General features: G+C 43.5%; 1 protein-coding gene across 1 annotated transcript; it reads right to left on the reverse strand.

The window, feature by feature from the left end:
• Positions 1 to 95: 95 nt before the first annotated feature.
• LOC121569740 (glutamate dehydrogenase, mitochondrial) lies at positions 96 to 26,865 on the reverse strand. Its single transcript, XM_041880901.2, has 13 exons — positions 26,266 to 26,865; positions 19,208 to 19,288; positions 19,031 to 19,086; positions 17,901 to 17,964; positions 16,765 to 16,859; positions 14,892 to 15,071; positions 13,363 to 13,500; positions 12,946 to 13,083; positions 12,632 to 12,712; positions 9,832 to 9,955; positions 5,166 to 5,257; positions 2,096 to 2,158; positions 96 to 1,230 (listed from the first exon to the last, which is right to left on the reverse strand). The coding sequence occupies exons 1-13, from the start codon at positions 26,666 to 26,668 to the stop codon at positions 1,111 to 1,113; spliced, it is 1,635 nt and encodes a 544-aa protein (XP_041736835.1). The 5' UTR covers positions 26,669 to 26,865; the 3' UTR covers positions 96 to 1,110.

The raw sequence follows: 26,865 nt of genomic DNA on the forward strand, positions 1-26,865 counted from the left end.
ATAAACTGAATTTACCCCAATGGGAAAATCTTTACATACCCCATGGGGAATCATGGTTTCTGGTTTGAATCAATAAATAAATCAAATAAAAATAATTGAGCATTTTATAGTTTAATTCTGTATCAAGAAAAGGCAGTACAAATTATCTTACATAGAATCCCAAAGCAGTCAATCAAGAACATTTTGTTTCCACATATTCCCTCCCATCTCCCCTTCCAGTAGCCTTCAGCACAGAAACCATTCCGATATGGGTCAAATTCTGAGGCAAGACAAAGCGTTCAGGTTTAGAACAAAGGCACTGAAGGAAGCACACCGAAACGGTGAACAGAGAACAATCTTCTGGAATTCAGCGTTTTAGTAGTGTCAACCGACTAACATAAAGTCTGCTTTGTAACAGATGTTCAGTATTTTATGAAATCATCCTGAATAATGTAGAAGCACACGTTGTGCACTGCTTTATAAGTGCACTGAACTCTTATTGGGTGACTTTAAATAGAAAGAGAACATTCTGGTGCAGGTAAAAAAAAACGTTCTCCATTTCACCACAGGAGAAACCTGTGTAATTAAGGCTTTAAGTGTGTGTATCTGATATGCTCTACATTCTATTATGTTGACTAACTTACTAAAATCTGTCTGTGAAGTAACAGTAGATCCGTAACAGATACTGAAAAAGCACAACACTGATTCATAAAAGCACTAGCCCGTAAAAGCTGTAGACCTGAATTTGTGTTTACTGGCATAAGAATATAGTAACAGGAATAAATGGGTTCGAGTCGATAGAATGACTGAGAAAAGAAATGAGGTTTCTACAGTAAAGGAAAAAAATAACCATAGACACAGTAGCGTCATAGAACAGCCCTACTGGATTTAAGGCAAGCTAGAACATGGGTTCTCTTGAAGACATGAGAATGTGCGTATTGCTTTGCTGGTTATACATATGCAAAGAGTAAAGCTAATGGTCATGTGTAAAATGTAAACACTTGATATGTCGTGTGATTGTTGTATGAAGGTTGTATGAAGGCTGTGAGGCGGGGGGAGGAAGGGCCCTGGGTCTGCTCGGGTGGACGGACAGACAGACGGAGGCAGGCGGGCGGGGTGGCGAGGAGCCGCCTATGTGAAGGTAACACCAGCCTCGTTGTACACCTTGAAGACCTTCTCGATGGCGTTGACGTACGCTGCCGTCCTCAGGTCAAGGCCCAGGTTGTACTTGTTAGCGGTGCGCATGATTTGCTAAAGGGGAGATAAAACAAAGAATATAAACTCAACCAAGATATTTATATATATTTTTTTGATTTAACCAAGATATTAATCTGTGTCCCTTCAAGTAATCATTATTTAAACCATTATTGTTCCATAATCAATGCAGTGATCCATTTCCACAGGATAATAAAGCATCTCTATGTGCACTTCTATAGAAATAACCAAGTCACAAACCAGCAGACTCTCATGCACTATGTCTGCACAGAGTATTATATTTCCTGGGAGGTGGTATAGGCAACCCCATATGATGCAAGGGGATGTCATTCCACACAGGATGTATCCTCAGTCAGACGTGACATTAAAGTCATCAGTGTTTGTGGGATAGATAGTGTGTTAATGGTAGAGGGTGGGCCGTGTGATTAGGAGCAGGTAATGGCCTGAATCCTCATCCTATCTCTGCTCTCTCTGGCAACAGGGCTGGGCCTTAGCAATGATGAGAGACTAACAAATCCCTGGCTTCTCCAGTTACCCCTGCTCGCACGCACAGCAAACCAGTGAGAGAGGGTGTGGGTGTGTATATACCACGTTCGAGAGTGATTTATTTTACGAGCTGGAATAGGCAAAATAAAAAGGTGACAAGATAGCAGAGAAAAGGCAATATGAGCTTAGTGCTGTTTGGGTAATAAGATGTGTAAAACAGAAATGGAGCTTGTCACTGGACCGTTGAAGCATGCCTTCAACTTTCAAGACTTAATTTCCCCTAACAGGAGTAATAGGATGCCTCAGGACCTTGTGTTGAATTAACACAGCATTTCCTTTGAATAAAACCCCTGCCCCTGGACCTGTGAGGAACCATTTAGCACAGATAATCATGTTTAAGCAATCAGCCTCTTACCCTGGCAGACCTCTCCATGGTGTAGGCCAGTCCTGAGTGCACAATGTCCTTCTCTGAAGCACCCTGGAAACAAACAGAGAAAAATACATTGAAAATAGGGCTCAGAGCTCACATTTAGCCCACTATACTAAACCCTTACTAATCTCTAGAGAAATGCAGCTTAACTGTGATATACAGAGTTCCAAAATGCCTCTGGAAGCAACGTCAGCACAGGAACTGTTTGTCAGGAGCTTCATGAAATGGGTTTCCCTGGCCGAGCAGCCGCACACAAGCCTAAGATCATCATGTGCAATGCCAAGCGTCAGCTGGAGTGGTGTAAAGCTCGCCGCCATTGGACTCTGGAGCAGCAGAAACGCGTTCTCTGGAGTGATGAATCACGCTTCACCATCTGGCAGTCCAAGGGACAAATCTGGGTTTGGGGGATGCCAGGAGAACGCTACCTGCACGAATGCATAGTGCCAGATGTAAAGTTTAGTGGAGAAGGAATAATGGTCTGGGGCTGTTTTTCATGGTTTGGGCTAGGCCCCTTAGTTCCAGTGAAGGGAAATCTTAACGCTACAGCATACAATGACATTCTAGACAATTCTGTGCTTCCAACTTTGTGGCAACAGTTTGGGGAAGACCCTTTCCTGTTTCAGCATTACCATGCCCCTGTGCATAAAGTGAGGTCCATACAGAAATGGTTTGTCAAGATCGTTGTGGAATAACTTGACTGGCCTGCACAGAGCCCTGACCTCAACCCCATTGAACACCTTTGTGATGAATTGGAACGCCGACAGCGAACCAGACCTAATCACCAAACATCAGTGCCCGACCTCACTAATGCTCTTGTGGCTGAATGGAAGCAAGTCCCCGCGGCAATGTTCCAATATCTAGTGGAAAGCCTTCCCAGAAGAGTGGAGGCTGTTATAGCAGCAAATGGGGGACCAACACTATATTAATGCCGAGAATTTTGGAATGAGATGTTCGACGAGCAGGTGTCCATATACTTTTGGCCATGTAGTACAACCCATTTCATGAAGCTCCCGACGAACAGTTCTTGTGCTGACGTTGCTTCCAGAGGCAGTTTGGAAACTCGGTAGTGAGTGTCGCAACCGAGGACATACGTGCTACGTGCTTCACACTCGGCGGTCCCGTTCTGTGAGCTTGTGTGGCCTACCACTTCGCAGCTGAGCAGTTGTTGCTCCTAGATGTTTACACTTCACAATAACAGCACTTACAGTCGACCGGGGCAGCTCTAGCAGGGCAGAAATTTGACAAACTGACTTGTTGGAAAGGCGGCATCCTATGACGGTACATGTTGAAAAAGTCACTGAGCTCTTCAGTAAGGCCATTCTACTGCCAATGTTTGTCTATGGACACTGCATGGCTGTGTGCTCGATTTTGTACACCTGTCAGCAACGGGTGTTGGTGAAATAGCCAAAACCACTAATTTGAAGAGGTTTCCATACTCTTGTGTACAGTGGGGAGAACAAGTATTTGATACACTGCCGATTTTGCAGGTTTTTAAGTAATTAATTTGCATTTTATTGCATGACATAAGTATTTGATACATCAGAAAAGCAGAACTTAATATTTGGTACAGAAACCTTTGTTTGCATTTACAGAGATCATACGTTTCCTGTAGGTCTTGACCAGGTTTGCACACACTGCAGCAGGGATTTTGGCCCACTCCTCCATACAAACCTTCTCCAGATCCTTCAGGTTTTGGGGCTGTCGCTGGGCAATACGGACTTTCAGCTCCCTCCAAAGATTTTCTATTGGGTTCAGGTCTGGAGACTGGCTAGGCCACTCCAGGACCTTGAGATGCTTCTTACGGAGCCACTCCTTAGTTGCCCTAGCTGTGTATTTCGGGTCGTTGTCATGCTGGAAGACCCAGCCACGACCCATCTTCAATGCTCTTACTGAGGGAAGGAGGTTGTTGGCCAAGATCTCGCGATACATGGCCCCATCCATCCTCCCCTCAATACGGTGCAGTCGTCCTGTCCCCTTTGCAGAAAAGCATCCCCAAAGAATGATGTTTCCACCTCCATGCTTCACAGTTGGGATGGTGTTCATGGGGTTGTACTCATCCTTCTTCTTCCTCCAAACACGGCGAGTGGAGTTTAGACCAAAAAGCTCTATTTTTGTCTCATCAGACCACATGACCTTCTCCTATTCCTCCTCTGGATCATCCAGATGGTCATTGGCAAATTTCAGATGGGCCTGGACATGCGCTGGCTTGAGCAGGGGGACCTTGCGTGCGCTGCAGGATTTTAATCCATGACGGCGTAGTGTGTTACTAATGGTTTTCTTTGAGACTGTGGTCCCAGCTCTCTTCAGGTCATTGACCAGGTCCTGCCGTGTAGTTCTGGGCTGATCCCTCACCTTCCTTATGATCATTGATGCCCCACGAGGTGAGATCTTGCATGGAGCCCCGGACCGAGGGTGATTGACCGTCATCTTGAACTTCTTCCATTTTCTAATAATTGCACCAACAGTTTTTGCCTTCTCACCAAGCTGCTTGCCTATTGTCCTGTAGCCCATCCCAGCCTTGTGCAGGTCTACAATTGTATCCCATATGTCCTTACACAGCTCTCTGGTCTTGGCCATTGTGGAGAGGTTGGAGTCTGTTTGATTGAGTGTGTGGACAGGTGTATTTTATACAGGTAACGAGTTCAAACAGATGCAGTTAATACAGGTAATGAGTGGAGAACAGGAGGGCTTCTTAAAGAAAAACGAACAGGTCTGTGAGAGCCGGAATTCTTACTGGTTGGTAGGTGATCAAATACTTATGTAATGCAATAAAATGCAAATTAATTACTTAAAAATCATACAATGTGATTTTCTGGATTTTTGTTTTAGATTCCGTCTCTCACAGTTGATGTGTACCTATGATAGAAATTACAGACCTCTACATGCTTTGTAAGTAGGAAAACCTGCACAATCGGCAGTGTATCAAATACTTGTTCTCCCCACTGTATATATAGTGTATATTATATCTTAATAAAATATTAGGGGTTTTGTTTGAATGAAGGGAGAGTAATCCAGGAGGATAGAAAGACCGGGGGGGGGGGGGGGTTGTACTCACAGCGATCCTGGCCTGGAACTCAGAGGTAGGGACCACAGGGATGGCTCCTCCATGCTTCCCAAACTTTCTCTCCAGACTCTCCTGGACGGACACTGAGGAAGACCACAGACAGTTCATATGTATATGAATAGATTATGTATATTACATAGTAGTGTATATGGATCTCCTGAATAAATCCTCACTGTACCATCATGAAAGATACAGATCATAAATCTTCACTTTTAGGTCATTTTAAAAGTTAGTTCACTTGCATTAATAATCTGGTATACATTTTCTCTTTCTGCTAACATTTTATGGTTTCGGCAATTCACAGCTGTATCTATTCTGAGCTCTCTTCCATGTCTCCAACATTGCCCAGTCTTGCCACTCTCGTGGGACTGGGGAATGGGTTCAGCTTCTGAAATATTCAGAAACCATCCCATTGTTGTTCACTAGTTTACTCCAATTAGGGAAGGGGGTGGTTTGGTTGGTAATAAAGGGAAATATATTTTTAAAAAGGATATGTATGTATGTACGCATGTACAGTGGCTTGCGAAAGTATTCACCCCCCCCCCTTGGCATTTTTCCTATTTTGTTGCATTACAACCTGGAATTAAAATAGATTTTTTGGGGGTTTGTATCATTTGATTTACATAACATGCCTACCACTTTGAATATGCAAAATATTTTCTTCTTGTGAAACCAACAAGAAATAAGACAAAAAAACAGAAAACTTGAGCGTGCATAACTATTCACCTCCCCCCCCAAAGTCAATACTTTGTAGAGCCACCTTTTGCAGCAATTACAGCTGCAAGTCTTTTGGGGTATGTCTATAAGCTTGGCACATCTAGCCACTGGGATTTCTGCCCATTCTTCAAGGCAAAACTGCTCCAGCGCCTTCAAGTTGGATGGGTTCCGCTGGTGTACAGCAATCTTTAAGTCATACCACAGATTCTCAATTGGATTGAGGTCTAGGCTTTGACGAGGCCATTCCAAGACATTTAAATGTTTCCCCTTAAACCACTCAAGTGTTGATTTAGCAGTATGCTTAGGGTCATTGTCCTGCTGGAAGGTGAACCTCTGTCCCAGTCTCAAATCTCTGGAAGTCTGAAACAGGTTTCCCTCAAGAATTTCCCTGTATTTAGCGCCATCCATCATTCCTTCAATTCTGACCAGTTTCCCAGTCCCTGCCAATGAAAAACATCCCCACAGCATGATGCTGCCACCACCATGCTTCACTGTAGGGATGGTGTTCTCGGGGGGATGAGGTGTTGGGTTTGCGCCAGACATAGTGTTTTCCTTGATGGCCAAAAAACTTTGCAACTCCTTCAGGGTTATCTTTGGTCTCTTTGTTGCCTCTCTGATTAATGCCCTCCTTGCCTGGTCTGTGAGTTTTGGTGGGCGGCCCTCTCTTGGCAGGTTTGTTGTGGTGCCATATTATTTCAATTTTTTAATAATGGATTTAAATGGTGCTCCGTAGTATGTTCAAAGTTTCTGATATTTTTTAAAAACCCAACCCTGATCTGTACTTCTCCACAACTTTGTCCCTGACCTGTTTGGAGAGCTCCTTGGTCTTCATGGTGCTGCTTGCTTGGTGGTGCCCCTTGCTTAGTGGTGTTGCAGACTCTGGGGCCTTTCAGAACAGGTGTATATATACACTGAGATCATGTGACAGATCATGTGACACTTAGATTGCACACAGGTGGACTTTAACTAATTATGTGACTTAAGGTAAATTGGTTGCACCAGATCTTATTAAGGGGCTTCATAGCAAATGGGGTGAATACATGTGCACGCATCACTTTTCCATAATATTTTTTTTTGAAACAAGTTATTTTTTTCATTTCACTTCACCAATTTGGACTATTTTGTGTATGTCCATTACATGAAATCCAAATAAAAATCAATTTAAATTACAGGTTGTAAGGCAACAAAATAGGAAAAATGCCAAAGGGGATGAATACTTTTGCAAGGTACTGTATACTGTATGTATGTATGCATGTATGTGCGAGAAAAATAATATTTAAACAAAAACAAGAATACCCCCAGCTCAATCCTCTGCTGCAATGTACTGAAAATCTAATCTACATACAGTGCATTCGGAAAGTATTCAGACCCCTTGACATTTTCCACTTTGTTACGTTACAGCCTTATTCTGAAATGGATTAAATGGATTGTTTTTTTCTCATCAATCTACACACAATACCCCATAATGACAAATCAAAAACTGAAATATCACATTTACATAAGTATTCAGACCCTTTACTCAGTACTTTGTTGAAGCAACTTTGGCAGAGATTACAGCCGAGGGTCTTCTTGGGTATGACGCTACAAGCTTGGCACACCTGTATTTGGGGAGTTTCTCCCCTTCTTCTCTGCAGATCCTCTTAAGCCCTGTCAGGTTGGATGGGGAGCGTCGCTGCACAGCTATTTTCAGGTCTCTCCAGAGATGTTCGATCGGGTTCAAGTCCGGGCTCTAGCTGGGCTACTCAAGGACATTCAGAGACTTGTCCCGAAGCCACTCCTGCGTTGTCTTGGCTGTGTGCTTAGGGTCGTTGTCCTGTTGGAAGGTGAACCTTCGCCCCAGTCTGAGGTCCTGAGCGCTCTGGAGCAGGTTTTCACTTTGCTCCGTTCAGCTTTCCCTCGATCCTGACTAGTCTCCCAGTCTCTGCCGCTGAAAAACATCCCCACAGCATGATGTTGCCACCACCATGTTTACCATAGGGATGGTGCCAGGTTTCTTCCAGAGGTGACGCTTGGCATTCAGGCCAAAGAGTTCAATCTTGGTTTCATCAGACCAGAGAATCTTGTTTCTCATGATTAGAGAGTATTTAGGTGCCTTTTGGCAAACTCCAAGCGGGCTCTCATGTGCCTTTTACTGAGGAGTGGCTTCCGTCTGGCCACTCTACCATAAAGGCCTGATTGGTGGAGTGCTGCAGAGATGGTTGTCCTTATGGAAGGTTCTCCCATCTCCACAAAGGAACTCTGGAGCTCTTTCAGTGACCATCGGGTTCTTGGACACCTCCCTGACCAAGGCCCTTCTCCCCCGATTGCTCAGTTTGGTCGGGCGGCCAGCTCTAGGAAGAATCTTGGTGGTTCCAAACTTCTTCCATTTAAGAATGATGGAGGCCACTGTGTTCTTAGGGGCCTTCAATGTTGCATAAATGTTTTGGTACCCTTCCCCAGATCTGTGCCTTGACACAATCCTGTCTCGGAGCTCTACGGACAATTCCTTCGACCTCATGGCTTGGTTTTTGCTCTGACATGCACTGTCAACTGTGGGACCTTATATAGACAGGTGTGTGCCTTTCCAAATCATGTCCAATCAATTGAATTTACCACAGGTGGACTCCAATCAAGATGTAGAAACATCAAGGATGATCAATGAAAACAGGATGCACCTGAGCTCAATTTCAAGTCTCATAGCAAAGGGTCTGAATACTTATGTAAATAAGGTATTTCTGTTTTTGCAAAAATGTATATAAACCTGTTTTCGCTTTGTCATTATGGGGTATTGTGTGTAGATTGATGAGGAAAAAATAATTTTATCAGTTTTAGAATATGGCTGTAACGTAACAAAATGTGGAAAAAGTCAAGGGGTCTGAATACTTTCCGTATGCACTGCAGGATAACAAAATTGAATGCAAGACAAACAGCCAGATAAAGATATAATGCGCTAATCATGAGTGAATCTCAATGTTCTGAGGGGCTTTTGTGTGGAAATGCATGTGCACAATATCAGACTGCCTCATTGACTGATGCTGGTGATAGATGGGAAAGCGAGAAAGAGGGTGAGCGAGTGTCAGACATGGCCTGCAGACAGTCAGCATCCACCTCTTCCTGGAAACCCTGCATAAAGTGACTGCCAATAATGTTCTCGCTCTCCAGGCACAGAGGGGCTGTGCCCAACATTGTACTGTGTGTGTGTGTGTGTGTGTGTGTGTGTGCGTGTGTGCTGTGCGTGTGTGTGTGCCTACTCTGCAGTTCAATTCGTTTTTTATGAGCAACATGAGTCACAGCTGTACAAAAACAACATTGTGGTTAAGCAGCTTAGGGTTTATGAAATTTCGAATAGTTCTTATTCCCATTCTAACAATTTTCTCCCCGTTGACAGAGGGAAGTAATTAAAGGTTTCAACACTTAAAACTTTACCATAATACAAGATAAACAACATCCATCTTTGTGACATAACAGAGAGCAGGCTGAACTAGTAGGAGTGAGTGTGATGTTTATTTTTTATGGATTATCAGATAAAATTGAGTTAATCATGAACATATAGTTAACATTCTTTGTGGCTAACTGAATTGGGCCGTTTGTTTTTGTCTTCAAACACAGTGAAAAGAGCCAGGGTTTAACAGAGTTTAAACTAAACATGAGTGTTTTTGCAAGATAAGGATTGATTGATTGTAGTACTCTGAACTTAATGAAAGTTGAGTTTAGCCGCTCTCAGAGACAAAGGAAGTGGGCGGAGCAATAAAAGAGCAGGAAAACTGAAGAGGACTATATAAGATGGAGGGAGACTGTAAGGGGGGGCCCCCTCTGCAGACTGGTATCGGCTTTGTTGAAAACTTTAATAAAGTCATTTCTTGATGCAACAAAAACTCTGTGAGACCTTATTTGTAATAAAGTATAGTGGTTATTTTCCACAACAAGTGCTTCCCTACAGGTTGGGAAGTGTCAGACTTACTGAGCAGGTGGTAGTTGGAGTCCCTCTCGTACTTGAAGGTCAGTCTACCGTAGCTGACATGGTTCAGGTTCTTCAGCCACTCAAAGTAGGAGACAGTCACTCCACCAGCGTTCAGGTACATGTCCTGAATAAACAAGAGATGGTGAACGTTTGCAGACACCAACATTACTGCTATGATGTAACATACAGGCAATCTAGAGCTGTGAAGTCAAAGAGTGAATTACACAGAGACCGATTAAGCAACTATCTGCACTAAATTGACTTCACATTTTTTTTAAATGATAATTGTTGTTCAATGCATTGTCTTAAAATATTCCTGGACTATGATTAATCTCCATTCAAAGAAATAGAGTCAGACTCTGGAGCCCAGAGGTATGCAATCCAACTAATCAATGTTCATGAAATCCCAGTCTTCATTGTAGATTAAACAAGTCAGAATCTGACCTACTTCTAGGCCATTTATTTTTTAGATCTGGGTGTGTGAAACCAACTAAAAATATCTAAGGCTCCAGGACCAACAGACTCTAATGGAACCTGCTACAAGTGTATGTAAGAGGTTTTATTGTGTTCTCAGGAATTCGGCATTCTCCGTGTTGCTGTTGCCATCCCCCATTTTCTCACATCTCTGTGAAGCAGTAGGTTCTGTTGTGATAATATCCTGTAGGTCTGATATCTGATTGGAAGTTGACCAATATGAATACTGTTGAGTTAACAACTCAGAGTTTGAATCTAAACATGTTCAAGTGGTTATAAAAAGGGTCTTAGCTTCATTGTTTCTTTCTCTTTGTTCCTGACATGCCTAGAATAATGCCTTGTAATGTTAGTAATGCCTTGTAACTTAAAGGGATACTTCGGGATTTGGACAATGAGGCCCTGTATCTATACTGAACAAAAATATAAAATGCAACATTTTCAAAGATTTTACTGAGTTACAGTTCAGTTAAGGAAATCAGTCAATTTAAATAAGTTCATTAGGCCCAAATCTATGGATTTCACATGACTGGGAATACAGATATGCATCTGTTGGTCACAGATACCTTTAAAAAAAAGGTAGGGGTATGGATCAGAAAACCAGTCAGTATCTGGTGTCACCACCATTTGCCTCATGCAGCCTGACACATCTCCTTCGCATAGAGTTGATCAGGCTGTTGATTGTGGCCTGTGGAATGTTGTCCCACTCCTCTTCAATGGCTGTGTGAAGTTGTTGGATATTGGCGGGAACTGGAACACTCTGTCTTACACATCAATCCAGAGCATCCCAAATATGCTCAATGGGTGACATGTCTGGTGGATATGCAGGGCTTAATGGCACGACAATGGGCCTCAGGATCTCCTTATGGTATCTCTGTGTATTGAAATTGCCATCGATAAAATGCAATTGTGTTCATTGTCCGTAGCTTATGCCTACCCATACCATAACCCCACCGCCACAACCCCACATTGCCTCCACCATGCTTAACAGATGGTATCAAGCACTCCTCAAGCATATTTTCATTTGGTCTGCGTCTCACAAATGTTCTTCTTTGTGATCCAAACACCTCAAACTTCGATTTGTCTGGACGGTAGTGTAAATGAACGGTAGTGTAAATGAACATTCAATTATCTGGCAACAGCTCTGGTGGACATTCCTGCACTCAGCATGCCAATTGCATGCTCTCTCAAAACTTGAGACATCTGTGGCATTGTGTTGTGTGACAAAACTGCACATTTTAGAGTGGCCTATTATTGTCCCCAGCACGAGGTGCACTTGTGTGATGATCATGCTGTTTAATCAGCTTCTTGATATGCTACACCTGCCAGGTGGATGGATTATCTTGGCAAAGGAGAAATGCTCACTAACAGAGATGTAAACAAATTTGTCACAAAATGTTAAGAGAAATATGATTTTTGTGCATATGGAACATTTCTGGGATCTTTTATTTCAACTCATGAAACCAACACTTTACATGTTGCATTTATATTTTTGTTCAGTATACTTCCCCAGAGTCAGATGAACTTGTGGATACCATTTATATGTCTCTGTGTATGAAGGAAGTTAGAGGTAGTTTCGTGAGCCAATGCTAACTAGCGTTAGCGCAATGACTGAAAGTCTATGGGTATCTACTAGCATGCTAGCAGATACCCATAGGAGCGTTGGGCAAGTAACTGAAAGGTTGCTGGGTTGAATCCCCGAGCTGACAAGGTAAAAATATGTCACTCTGCCCCTGAGCACGGCAGTTAACCCACTGTTCCCCGTGGATCCCCGTGGATGTCGATTAAGGCAGCCCTCCGCACCTCTCTGTTTCAGAGGGGTTGGGTTAAATGCGGAAGACACATTTCAGTTGAATGCATTCAGTTGAACAACTGACTACGTATCCCCCTTTCCCTTTCCATAGACTTCCAGTCATTGCGCTAACGCTATTTAGCAATTGCATTCAAACTGCTCGCAGATGGTATCCACAAATTCATCTGACTATGGGGAAGTAGATAAAGGGCCTCATTGCCAAATTCCCAAAGTATCCCTTTAAGCTTTTTGCCTTGTATGTGAATTCATTCATTTTACTATGTAATTAAATCAATTTGCCTTTAGAATTCCATTATCAGACCTTTCTAATACTTTAACTCAACTATAGTCTATTGCACATTGCTAAATCATCTTTATGGAGTCAGATAATGTTAGCATATACATTACATAGTCTTATTACGGGTTGCATGTGAGGTATAAATAATATACATACATGATAAATATTACCCCACTACACAAGTGGATAAATGGATAAATAATTAATATTCAGTCTGAAATATGAATGCAGCCTCTCACCGGAATCACCATGATATTCCTCTCCAGGAAGATCTTGTCAGCGTCAGGAGTGGTGGGGCCGTTGGCTCCCTCAGCAACGATCTGGAACAAACAAAGAGGATTTAAATACACTCTACATACCGAATCCAGTTTTTTTACTGTTAGGGAGGTTCATTAGAGGTCAGTGATGATTGTGTATGTTTTACATAACTTAAATAAATATTACTAAACACCCCCAATTAGCCTGAGCAGTCAAACTGACGGGAACAAACACATTCATGTGGAATCATTGTACATTACCCAATGCTGGTCTGGACTAGTTGTTGAACTCTGACCTTGGCCTTGATTTTGTGGGCATTGTTCCTGGTCAGCTGCTTCTCGCTGGCAGCGGGGATCAGGATGTCACAGTCGGCCTCCAGGATGCTGCCTTTGTATGGTGTGGAGTTGGGGAAGCCCACAATGGTGCCGTGTTGCTAGTGAGAAGGAGGAGACCGAAAGAGAATGAGACAGAGAGAGATACAGTAGACAGACACAGGACCAAAGTGTATTGCTAGTCATGCATCTCAATTGCTTTGCCATTGGAGCCACTTGGATGTTGGCTGTGGAGGACTTTCAGAGTGTAGGGACACTGTACGTCCCCTAGGTGGTACCCTTTGACTGTGCTTTCCACTGTGCTCTCTACAAGGACAGGGAACAGCCAGAGAGAGGTCGACCTGCAGGCTAGTGACTGTAGCTATGAGTTGTGTACTAACCAGCTTGTAGTCCTCCAGCTCCTTGGGGTCGATGCCATTGGGGTTCCAGATGCTTCCATCCATCTCTCCAACACCAACACACTTGGCCCCGAAACGGTGCAGGTAACGCATGGAGTGCATGCCCACATTACCGAAACCCTAGAAAAGGAGGAAGAATAATAACAATATTAATAATAATATTATGCCATTTAGCAGACGCTTTTATCCAAAGCGACTTACAGTCATGTGTGCATACATTTTTACATATGGGTGGTCCCGGGGATCGAACCCACTACCCTGGCGTTACAATCGCCATGCTCTACCAATTGAGCTACAGAGGACCACTTAATCTAGGTTCAGAATAAAATATAGAAAATAGGCCAAAAAAATCCAACCTGGGTGCCCTGTGGTAGATAAGTCACGCATTGCTAAGCCTGTTCTTCTTGTACGTACCGAATGTACATTTACATTTATGTTCTTGTTCATGAGAAGCATGCTTGGTTGGCACAGTAAACATGTCATGTAGCGTCTTCTGGTCCAATGAGTTTATCGTTCACTTATGTTCATGATTATGAGGACACAGTAATCAGAGATTGTAAATAGCTGTAACAATGTGTTCTATTGTAGAAGGGAGGACTGTCCTCTACACATCCAAATGTAACACCTTGCTAACAAGTCATTATGCCTTCTGTTGAGTGAATATACCAACCTTGTGGGTGCCATCCTATAGTACTCTCTAATGTTGCTACCTCTAACCAAAAATAAAACACATTTGTGTTTGATTTGATGACAACCAAGCAGTGTGGATCTATCCTTTAACAAAATACTTTGTTTACGTGTATCCGAGGACACAGCAATATCTCTTCCCAGCTTGAGCTATATATATATATATATATATCAATACCTTTTAACATCCAGAACATATTCATACATCACTCAGATATCGATTATTTATGACTCATGAGGAAAGTAGGCAACTCAACTACTGCAGTGGCCAATACAAAGACACCAGTCAGCAACCTAGATTACTTGCAATACTCCCTCCCCCCAGTCTTTCCAGGCAAGCAGAAGCCTGCTGATTAGGTAGGTATGGATTTTAAGGGATAAGGATGAGTTAGATTACAGACTCATTTAAAAAGGCATCTAGACCGATTTCAATCTTGTCTCTAAGAGGTTTTCCTAATGGCATTTCCCATAACTACATTACAAGACTGCAGAACAGAGGAATTGATTCTCTGGCCAATTTTGCACTGAATCACGTACAACTGATATCTTGTCAACATGGGGGGGGGATCTATATGTTGAACATAAAGCCTTAATGCTTGGTCTCAGTGCCAAAAGGTACAGTCATTCTGTAGATATATAAGCAGTGCTGCAGTAGATGCATACCTTGCAGTAAGCAGCATTGCCCTAAAAGAAGACGCTGTTAGGTGCCGAGTCATACCTCTTATTAGAATGCCACCCCCCATACACTGTAACAGGCTTTGAGACCTGATGAAAGACGCTAAATAAAATGCCATTCCTAATCAATAAGTGCCGTGTCTGTGTACCTGAATGACAAAGGTCTTGTCGGTGAAGCCGGGGCTCAGGCCCAGCTGGCTCATGTAGGCCGTCTCGTTGATGAAGTTCTCGATGCCGTGGAATACTCCACGCCCGGTGGCTGAGATCCTGCCGTGGATGCCCCCCTGGCTGATGGGCTTACCAGTCACACAGGCATGGGCGTTGATGTCCTGGACACAGAGGAGAGGAACGTGTGGTTAGTTAGTGGTGGAAATAGCAACTTCGCATAAGCAAACAAATGCAGCAGGCGGCCATTTTATTATACATATTTTGTCAACCTTGTATTAGGTACACTGGACGGTGGAGTCGACATATTTTGGGATGTATCAGAGACTAAATCATCCGAGAGGCAAAGATGAGGCTCTAGCGAAACTCTTTCCACAAAACAAAGTCAGCAGTTGATGACTATATAAAAAAAGAAAGTCACAACATGCACTTGGCGAGGCCAAATTGCCAATTCACTATACAATAACATCTTCAGCCTAAATTCAGAGAAGAACATGAATCAGACTAAACGTATTGATAAAGTCTCCCGAGTGGCGCAGTGGTCTAAGGCACTGCATCGCAGTGCTAGCTGTGCCACTAGAGATCCTGGTTTGAATCCAGGCTCTGTCGTAGCCGGACGCGACCGGGAGACCAATGGGGCGGCGCACAATTGGTCCAGGGTATGGGAGGGAATGGCCGGCAGGGATGTAGCATAGAGCATGGCATTTGCAACGCCAGGGTTGTGGGTTCGATTCCCACGGGGGGCCAGTATGACATTTTTTTATAATGTATGCACTCACTAACTGTAAGTCGCTCTGGATAAGAGCGTCTGCTAAATGACTAAAATGTAAATGTAAATGAAGGCTATGGGAAGACAGGGAGTTAACCATGCCACCTGCATGGACACTAGGGCTGGAACGAAAACACGAAGCAGACCAAACTCTTCTAGGGTACAGTTGAAATGATTTACCTTTTGGAGCGCTCCCTGACCTCCTCCCTGGCAATCAACAAAACATATATGATCATGTATACAGCAAAAGACTGGTTGAGCTTTGTCTTTCGAAACACTGTCATTAGAATTGGAACAGTAGCCTTTTGACAAGAAAATAAAGGGTAGAAGTGTCAGCTTAATGAAAGTCAATGCACTTCCTCTATTGGAAATAGATCTCAGAATACTGTCTGGAGCCAAGGAGCGGGGGTTACAAGGCCAGCAGAACTTCCTGTAAAAAGTCAAATCAACAAAAGGGATAGGGAAAAAACAGTGACATACTGGAAATATTTACTCAGCAAATACAATAGCGATGGTTAGTGTACACACAGAATAATCACAATGTATCATTTGACCATTAGCCACTATACACAGATAATTAACATCCCATCATGCTTAGGGTCATGTATAAAAATGCCCAGTTGCCCATTATTTTGGCTACCATGGCTAGAAGAGGAGAGCTCAGTGACTTTGAAAGGGGGTCTTATAGGAGCATAGCGGTTTAAAGTGTGTGTGTGTCTCAGTCACCAGATCTCGACCCAATTGAACACTTATGGGAGATTCTGGAGTGGCGCCAAGACAGCGTTTTCCACCACCATCAACAAAACACCAAATGATGGAATTTCTTGTTGAAGAATGGTGTTGCATCCCTTCCAGACAGAATCTAAGCCAAGGCGCATTGAAGCGGTTCTGGTGGCCCAACGCCCTATTAAGAAATGTTATGTTGCCGGTTTCTTTATTTTGGCAGTTACCTGTATATGTCATTTTCCTTCATTTCTGTGGTTTACAGTAATTGTTAAAAGCAGTTTAACTTAGTTGATAGGAAGTGCTGGGGAAAACTCAATGTCTATTGTGGGAGAGGGCAGTGAGTTTATACAGGGAACACGTACATGGTGGCCCATGGTGTTGGCATAGGTGTCAGCGATCCATGACATCTCCCTCTCTCCAGTGCTCATGTCAGGGGCAGGGACATCAATGCCAGGTCCTGACAGGGGAAAAACAAAATCATTTAAGTTGAAGTAAACTTCTAGGATAAGTAAAATGGCTTCAGTAAAGAACAAACAACCAATACACCAACAAACTCATACTGAAACATGCAGACAAATCTAAATATATTGGTGTGAAACAGTAGTACTGTATTTAGATAGAGGCACTCATGGCCCACTTTGAAGCTATGGCAGTGTACTGTAGACACAGTGCCAGAGGGCACGGTTGCCATGCAGGGTTCCATACTTATACACCCCTTAAGCACACATACGTACCGTTTCTCCTCATTCTAGGAAATCAAGCACTTCAATAGTTACATGTCACGTGACTAGACTAAAACATGTAGCTATACAAACAGTCCCCTCCTCCCTCTATGGAAGAATGTTGGCGAATGCCTTTTAATAACAGGCTCCTCTGGACTGGTCTGATACCTTTCTGACTTAGTGACCATGTGGACCACATTTACAGCTTTGGATAACATATAGGGACAAAGAGAGCAATTCTTGCCTTTTGAAACAATGTGGATTTGTCAGGCTACAAACCCCCTACCAAGGCCTGAAGTCAGGTCTCGGGCACTTCAAGCATTGAATGCATAACTCTAACATAACTCTTAAACAAGCGGAAGTCCTTGGGGGTGATAGTGAATCGTTACAGGGAATGTGAAGTTAATGTGAACTGCTTCTTTCATTGCAATGTCAAACCAATAAATATTTTGTGGATTATTGTGTTTTAGATTTTTTCTGGTGTACCGTTTTCCCAGTATTCCCACCCTGAGAGATTCCCCTTGTGATTAATGGAAGGTAAAGCTGCCTTCATGCCTTGTCAAGCCTTTTGTTTAACCCCTCTCTCATCATGGTTATTTGTGCGTGTACTGCACCGTGGGCTCATGAAACCCTGCCTCTGACAGTATGGGCTAGGGGGAAGGCAGACCCCCTCCCCCACTCAAGGGGACCATGTATTCATGCAGACATACACATTACCGCCAGACATTTTCACCACCAGCCTTCAATGTTCCCCTGGTAACACAGACACTACTCACCAATAAAACCCTTCTTGGCCAGCTCAATGGTGAATCTTCTGGTGATTTTCTCCAGTTCATTGTCCTTCAGACAGAGCATAACAGTATGATAAAGGGCATTGCATATTTCACTGGCAGTAAAGTCAGACCAAAGAAGTAAAGGCACTACTACTATCACAGAACAACAACTCCCTACTCAAATATTGAGAAGCATCATCAGCTTCAGGTAGGTTATTACTACTAAATTAAAGCTGGATTACTTATTCAAAGAACACCAAAAGTGACACGCTCAGGGACGGGACAGAACGTTTGCTTCAGGAGTATCAGGGCCTAAAATGCTTCAACTCTTTCAGAGCCAGCAGCCCAGCAGATAGGAGGGGGGGAATGTCCCAGTCATGATGTCTACCAGCTGATGGCTCAGCAGTTCTACCCCAGAGCAGAGCTGCCAATTCCTAGGGCCACTGGCAACAACAGACAGGACAGGCAACAACAGACAGGACGGGTCAGCACTGGGCTGGCAACAGGAAGGGGAGCGAGAGCCCACTGACTAACAGCTTCCTGTGCAGAGCTCTATAGAACACTGAATGGGGCTTTCAGGAATGGTGTGACCTATTAATTAACATAGAATATTCAACATATTAATAACTTCTGCTATAATATGTACAACCTGCACTTAATAAAAGTTATCATTTGCAAATTCAAATGAGAACTTTATAAAATGCAGGTTATGCTTATTTTGTATTCATGATAAATCATCAAGTAATCTCAGCTTTTCTGGGGTCAAAGTTGAAGGTGGAGATTCCCTCATCCTTGTTCCTATCACTGCAAAAACAACACTCCACTGAATGGCCACATAATAGGACATCTTGCAGCCTTATTATCTATGCACTAGGGGTAAATATAGAGCAACGAACCAAGTGGGGTAAAAATGAAATGCCTTGACAGCGCACTAATCACTGGTTTAGATGACTTGGTAATGTGAGCCTGTATGCTAAGATAAACAAGTTCCCAATAAAGGACAAAATGGCCTTGTTGAAAGGGAACACACCCTAAAGCTAATGTGAAACCAACACGTGAATGGGATGAAAGGACATCAACAATAAGTATTAAATAAAATACTCTGGTGTATCCAGAAACAAACTAATACCTACAGTGTAATTCTTTACATTGATCTTCACTCCAGCTTTGGCTCCTCCAAACGGCACATCTGTAAGGAATTTAAATGGACGGGGTTACAACAGAAAAAACTAAATAGGCTATATAACAACTACTTATGTCTGGAGGACTTATGTCTAGAAGATACTGTACAGGCGTTTAAAAGCCCTTACCCACGACAGCACATTTGTATGTCATCAGCGAGGCCAGGGCTTTCACCTCGTCGACAGAGACCTCGGTGCTGTAGCGGATACCTGGAACATACAACATGACAGAGTTAGTGGTGTGTAACCTGTAATTTCAGACTTGGCTGAAAAAAAGTTGTTTTCCCATTTTCGTTCTCTCGCTAGGGTACGTGTGTATCACAATATTAGGAAAATGGTATACCTTAACTTTATCCTTTCTGCATGATGAAAACAATATGTCTAATAAGTTGCTGTACAATAAAACCAGAGATATCACTCCTCCATTAGCTTAATCAGTTTGGTATTTTATTCTCCAACACAAGAGGTGGACTAATGCAATTAGCCTATTCACACAATCACAAGCTAGGCGATATTTTGAACCCTTATTATTAAGCCTTTAACCCTTCTCAGAACCACTCTCATAATGAGGAGTATGATTGGGAGAGAAAGAGGGCATTCCAAAGTAACCACGCAATTTGTACAATGTAGGCTAGCCCTCGTTCCAGAGCTGACTGGGCTTGCATAGACAAGACCACTTTTTTTTTTTTTTCAAAATCCAAATACTCCAGTTCATACTAGGCCTCTCGTAGTGATCTCAGGGAGTTAGTTTTAGGATATACACAAAATGGTTGCAGCTGCCCAGTGTCTGAGAGTTACTGTAGAGCTCCGTAGAGAGGAGAGGCTTGCATGTGAGGGAGGTAGAAACCACACACCGCCTAGAGCTATGACTCACTGTGGGGATTCGATTAGGCTGAACCGGGTTGCACCAGGCTATGGCCTGTAATGCGACCGGGCAAAAGTGGTGAGGGAGGAGCGCCCTTCTCAAATCAAACAGTAATCTGCACCGCCCAGTCATATTGTCAACAAGGCAGTATGGTGCATCGTTCAGAAACACAAATATATGCTTAAACTTTCAAACTAGTTTTCCTTGCGAAGGCAGATAAAGCCTGTTTTTTTATCAAGAGCAAACACCACTTTCACATGTGAAAACCCGGAATCCTAACTCATTACTCCACATGTCTGACGTGTCACTTTGTTGAGTCGACTTCCCCATCAGCTTTGAAAGGGGCGCCCAGCTCACGCCTGGGAGGCAGCCAGGTTTTAAAACTAATAGTCACTCTTCACCCAGTGCAAACTCCACCCACCCGGGCCAGCTTAAAAAAACTCCCTCACTCCTGAGACCGCAGGCCAGCCCCCCTCCACAAAGAAGAAAAACATAGTGAGCTGGAAACTGGGTGTGGTCCTGGCAGGATCGTCTTGTTCACAGACTACCACTATATTCTACACACATTACCTCACAAACCCTTCTACTTCTGAAGACACTGAAGCTTTTAATAGCTGCATAAAATGTAGGATTATTCTAATTAGTGCAACATGAGGCTAATGGTTAAAACTTGATGCCAGGTTGATGCAGAGAACAGGTTTTGGGAAAGGTGTTCTATTCAAAAGCAGACCAAACAGGATTTAGGATTGAAAGGAGATTAATTTATTCCCCTGGGGAGAGAATTGTGGTTTGTTATGGTTAGTTTAATTACCACCACTTTCCTTTAACCCATATACCTACTGTATGTCAGTTGACATATGGACAGGTGAACCAACTGTAGTTTGTGACTACTATGATTTCCCATTGTAGCCAATTCAGTACAGTAGAGCATAGTACAGTAGCTATGTTCAGTACAATATACTTTACCCTAGTGTGCTCTACTGTACTGAACTCTACTCTGTTGATTAGGTCAACAAAAACAGTGACAAAGATAATTGGCAAACACCTATTTTTCAGTGGCGATTGACGAGACTAACTGAAATCGACCCAGAAAAAAATAAACAAAAATGACTAAATTATATCTGTGACTAAAATCTGACTACTAAATGAACTGGACAAGAGTTTTAGGAGAGAATGAGCGCTTTCCGTGATAAGCACGATTAATATTAACGGCACAGATGCGCAGCGCACTGTTCAGCAGTGGGAAGGACGCACCACGACCGGCACACACAGCCTACATCAGCTTGTGAGATGCGGGGGAGCAAGCAATGAGTGAGGGCAGACATGCAGACAGGCTCCGCTCCAGCTCCAATTATACATATTGCGCAGGCAACTCTCTTGCTTCCCCGTAGCTAACCAGTCACCACCAGCCTTCTAGTTAGCTACCCTTCGCCTGGTTAAGAAACACAAGCTGCTATATGAAAATAAAAAAAAAAAAGCACTGGATTTAATAGTAAAACTACTGTCTAGCTATGTTTTTCTCTCCCTTGAGTATAGAAAAGTAGGCTCTTTGTAGCCTCGCTCAACCCTCCCGCTTTCCCCACTACATTTCATTGCCAGGATCTATAGCCAACATAGCCAAGTCTCCCTCTTTACCTCAGAGAAAATGGCTTGATTCTAGCCCTTAACGTTCAAAAGATATGACCCATAATGTTACCTCATTAGCTAGCTATAGCTAACAACCTGGGGTGCGGTCAGCAAGACGCAATGTTTTGGAACGTTCAGATAATCAGAAATATGCTATGTAGAACAAACATGCTTCTCTGACTTGTTGAATAAGGAATAATGTCAGCTCTATTCATGGAATTTTTACCTGCAACGTTCAAGAACATTTTGCAACTGAACGTGGCCCTGGTAACATTACCAAGTCTATATGCAAACATGTGGTGGCACAGAAAGAAAGGAAAAGGGATAGCAAACAATTTGACAAAATTCCTCTTGCCACTACACTATATCTGACTTTATTTTGAGTTCATGTGGACCCAGTGACTCAGACTTGAGCACTTGGACCAGGACTCGAGCACTGGGACTCGGACTTCAGCCATAAAGACTCATGACTCGCCCATTGGTGACTCTGACTTGGACTCAAACACAGGGGACTTGGGACTCGAGGTTTAGTGACTCGACTAAATCACTGGGCGAAACAGTCATTAGCCCCCGTTCTACTTTTGGACACCAATGTGGCTGCGGCGTCTATGGAACGTTGATAACAATGGCAATGACGGAGGTGGAACCCATACTACTTTGCAGCACCATTTGGTGATTGTGCTACTCTCCCTCTGCGCTTATATGTGTCGGTTATGTATGTAATGTGCTGTTGTGACGAGGGCCCACGAGGAGGTCGTGTGCAACAGGGGTGATTTACAATTACACATTAACACGGGAACCAGGATCACCCTTCCTGCCCTTGAGTGGGTCACCAGAGCTGGAATGGGCTTCATTATATGACTAGGTCATTAAGGCCGAAGAAAAAGGGAAACAAGAGAAGTAAAGCTATGTTGGGAAATAGGAAACCACTAGACTCGTTTTTGGTCGGAGTCAGGGTTTTGGATCAATACTACTTGGGAATTCCGTTTAACGTCTCCAGGAAAATCTGGAATGTGTGGAGTCGGTGAGAGTCACAATAAGTGGTCTTATTTAGATTTTTTGTGTGTCTGCGGAGCAGAAGAAGCGTGTTTTAAGACTCAAAAAGATATCGGAGTGGAATGTTTCCTGCATGTATTTTTGTAGCAGAGCACCTATCAAGGGGGTTATTTCTGGGGTGGCGCAATAAATAAAGGCAGAAGATATAACTGAAGACATTGATGGAGTGGTTGGTGCACGTCGTCTGACCTGTATGGTGGACGGAGAAAATAAATTCACTTCATCCATGCTACTGTTCTTTGATGAAGAGTCTCTCCCTTCTCATATAAAGTTAGGATTCATCAGATACCCTGTAAGAGCTTTTGTGCACAAGCCCCTTCGGTATCATCAATGTAAAAGAGTTGGTCATGTGTCAAGTGTGTGCAGAAGGAAAGAATATCGTATGCCAGATGAAGGGAAATGTTGCAACTGTGGAGGTGAACAGGCGCCTGAATTCTTTGAGTGCCCTGTTAGGGTGAAGGAAAATGAGGTGGGAAGGGTAAGGAGTGTCCAGCATGTCTCCTATCTGGAGGCTGTGAGAAAATTGGAAGGAACGTGTGGTGGGGAAGAAGCAATGGTAGTAGAGCCACCACGACCAGTGAAGGTTTCTCATCACCCGAGGGATAGTGAAATGCTACATGTTAAAAAGGTGGATTTTGTATTAGGTATTGCAATGGTCATAAACTGTACAGCACAAGCGGAGAAGAAGTCTAAGAAAATTGGAATCATTGTGAATGCGCTGAACGTTTTGTGGGTCTTCGTGATTTCACAGCCGAGGCTGTGCAAGAAATCCTGTCGGTTAATGTACCCCCATCACAGGCCCCTGAGCCTGTGTAGGGATGTACAGTGGGGGAAAAAAGTATTTAGTCAGCCACCAATTGTGCAAGTTCTCCCACTTAAAAAGATGAGAGAGGCCTGTAATTTTCATCATAGGTACACGTCAACTATGACAGACAAAATGAGAAATTTTTTCCTGAAAATCACATTGTAGGATTTTTAATGAATTTATTTGCAAATTATGGTGGAAAATAAGTATTTGGTCACCTACAAACAAGCAAGATTTCTGGCTCTCATAGACCTGTAACTTCTTCTTTAAGAGGCTCCTCTGTCCTCCACTCGTTACCTGTATTAATGGCACCTGTTTGAACTTGTTATCAGTATAAAAGACACCTGTCCACAACCTCAAACAGTCACACTCCAAACTCCACTATGGTCAAGACCAAAGAGCTGTCAAAGGACACCAGAAACAAAATTGTAGACCTGCACCAGGCTGGGAAGACTGAATCTGCAATAGGTAAGCAGCTTGGTTTGAAGAAATCAACTGTGGGAGCAATTATTAGGAAATGGAAGACATACAAGAACACTGATAATCTCCCTCGATCTGGGGCTCCACGCAAGATCTCACCCTGTGGGGTCAAAATGATCACAAGAACGGTGAGCAAAAATCCCAGAACCACACGGGGGGACCTAGTGAATGACCTGCAGAGAGCTGGGACCAAAGTAACAAAGCCTACCATCAGTAACACACTACGCCGCCAGGGACTCAAATCCTGCAGTGCAAGACGTGTCCCTCTGCTTAAGCCAGTACATGTCCAGGCCCGTCTGAAGTTTGCTAGAGTGCATTTGGATGATCCAGAAGAGGATTGGGAGAATGTCATATGGTCAGATGAAACCAAAATAGAACTTTTTGGTAAAAACTCAACTCGTCGTGTTTGGAGGACAAAGAATGCTGAGTTGCATCCAAAGAACACCATACCTACTGTGAAGCATGGGGGTGGAAACATCATGCTTTGGGGCTGTTTTTCTGCAAAAGGACCAGGACGACTGATCCGTGTAAAGGAAAGAATGAATGGGGCCATGTATCGTGAGATTGAGTGAAAACCTCCTTCCTTCAGCAAGGGCATTGAAGATGAAACGTGGCTGGGTCTTTCAGCATGACAATGATCCCAAACACACCGCCCGGGCAACGAAGGAGTGGCTTCGTAAGAAGCATTTCAAGGTCCTGGAGTGGCCTAGCCAGTCTCCAGATCTCAACCCCATAGAAAATCTTTGGAGGGAGTTGAAAGTCTGTGTTGCCCAGCGACAGGCCCAAAACGTCACTGCTCTAGAGGAGATCTGCATGGAGGAATGGGCCAAAATACCAGCAACAGTGTGTGAAAACCTTGTGAAGAGTTACAGAAAACGTTTGACCTGTGTCATTGCCAACAAAGGGTATATAACAAAGTATTGAGAAACTTTTGTTATTGACCAAATACTTATTTTCCACCATAATTTGCAAATAAATTCATTAAAAATCCTACAATGTGATTTTCTGGATTTTCTTTTCTCATTTTGTCTGTCATAGTTGACGTGTACCTATGATGAAAATTACAGGCCTCTCATCTTTTTAAGTGGGAGAACTTGCACAATTGGTGGCTGACTAAATACTTGTTTTCCCCACTGTATTTTGGAGTGGACTGTGATTGAAGTGTGATGGGTTTTCTTAGTTGACGTGTTTTATTTTGTATGATGTCGTTTTACCCCTTTCCCTAAATGTTTTTTTGTAGTTTCTTATTCAATACCCGGTCCAGCTGGTGGCGGTAATGCACCATTAACATTGGATGCCAACCGCCATTAAACCCCATCGAAGAAGAAGGCGTTTCCACTCACTACCAAATATGGACGTGGGAGAAGATGGAACGAGATGGATTTTGGCCAAAATTCTGCAAATTCTCATCTATTAAACATTTCATCTCAATACAGTTTGATGTTCCCAAAACTGGAATAGGTTATTAACAGAGTGTACTAAGGCTTGTAGACTTTACCCTTTGCGAAAGTTTTTTTTATAATCGCGTTGTTTAGGAGTGCAAAGTCGAATTTAGTTATTGCACACGCGCACTTCAAAGTAGGCGTTCCCTAACGGAAATATGCAGATTATGCTAGAACGCGCCAATAGGGTCTCGCTAGCTCGTGCCCCCTCCTTGCCAGTGTTGCCAACTTAGCCACTTTGTCGCTATATTTAGCAAGTTCAGACCCCTCTAGCGACACATTTTCAAAAAAGCGACTAGCGACAAATATAGCTACTTTTTCTGGTGTTATTGGAGACTTTTGGAGAGACTGACGTGAAAGCACATATCGTTCTTACTCTTCTCAACGAGCAGCGGGTGCTTTGTTACCCCCGTCCCAAAGCACTCACAGGCGGCCCAGTCCTCGCGCAGCAGTCCCTCCTAGCTGCAGTCAGAGCAGGAGATGTTCACCCCTCCGCAGCATCCAGACTGCAAATGAATCGCGCATGCGGGAAGCCGCCGCTGGCTGATCCCGCCTTGGCTTACATTCAGGGCGGGATGTAAATGTAGGGTGTTTTTTACTCACTTTATGTCTCTCCCATGACGTTATTCCTTTCTCCTACAACTTCCATCACAATTACATGCACATGGTCAATTATGCAAATTAGGTGATGACGTCATTTAGCGACTTTTAGGACAGCCAATAGCTACTTTCCTTACTGAGGAGTTGGCAACACTGCTCCTTGCTTGTTTTGCCCACTATGGCTCATTTGTTGGTTTAGTTATAACAATCTTAGGCCATATTGGGCTGCAGCTAACCCCTTCTCGATTTGACAGGCTAGCTAGCTACACTCCGCTTCAACACCTTCACTGTAATTTCTCTTTCCCCGGCTTACCTCCTTTACAGGGGGTCCTGTGTTGGCTGTGCTGGGCACGATACCCCTCAATCACCTCCCATTCGCCATCGTCTCGCTTGATAGGGAACGATACACTCAGTATATGGTTGCAGGGCTTGATAATCTTGAGAATTCCGCGTACTCGGTGTCTCTTCTGCACTGGCGTCTCCTTGTTCTTGAGGTCCTCCACCAATTTATCCTCAACGATATTTGCACCGCGGTCAAAGAATCCCTCCACCATTCTAAAGAAGTTGGGGTCATCTGCATCTTTCTCTCCTACTACCTCGCTGTAGTGGCGCACCCTCATCAACGACGCGGAAACTGGAAGAGCCGCCTCGACACATCCCGAGGCCAGAGCACTGCTTGCTCCACGAGTAAGTAATTCTCCGAAATACCTGTACATTTTTGACTGAGTTAAGGCGTTAGTAACGAATGAAACTTAAAGAAAAGTGAGGGGAAGACGAAGTGGGCCGGGGGGAAACAAAAACTTATAACGAGACAACCTCCTTCTGGTCCTGTCCCGTTTCGCACTGATCTGACAGCAGTCATGCATGCGTTCCCTTTTCGTTAGAGAGCAGGCGTGTTTGTGTGGATTCCCAC

The sequence above is a fragment of the Coregonus clupeaformis genome, chromosome 1 (assembly GCF_020615455.1).
Source record: "Coregonus clupeaformis isolate EN_2021a chromosome 1, ASM2061545v1, whole genome shotgun sequence".
Taxonomy (NCBI): domain Eukaryota; kingdom Metazoa; phylum Chordata; class Actinopteri; order Salmoniformes; family Salmonidae; genus Coregonus; species Coregonus clupeaformis.

Bases quoted from the DNA above. Each gene is read 5' to 3' on its own strand.
- LOC121569740 (XM_041880901.2), bottom strand. From the start codon at position 26,668: ATGTACAGGTATTTCGGAGAATTACTTACTCGTGGAGCAAGCAGTGCT. The intron at 19,289-26,265 runs GTAAGCCGGGGA...TGTATGTTCCAG, and splicing joins CAGGACCCCCTGTAAAGGAG to GTATCCGCTACAGCACCGAG. The intron at 13,084-13,362 runs GTTAGTACACAA...CCTTCTCACTAG, and splicing joins AGCTGGAGGACTACAAGCTG to CAACACGGCACCATTGTGGG.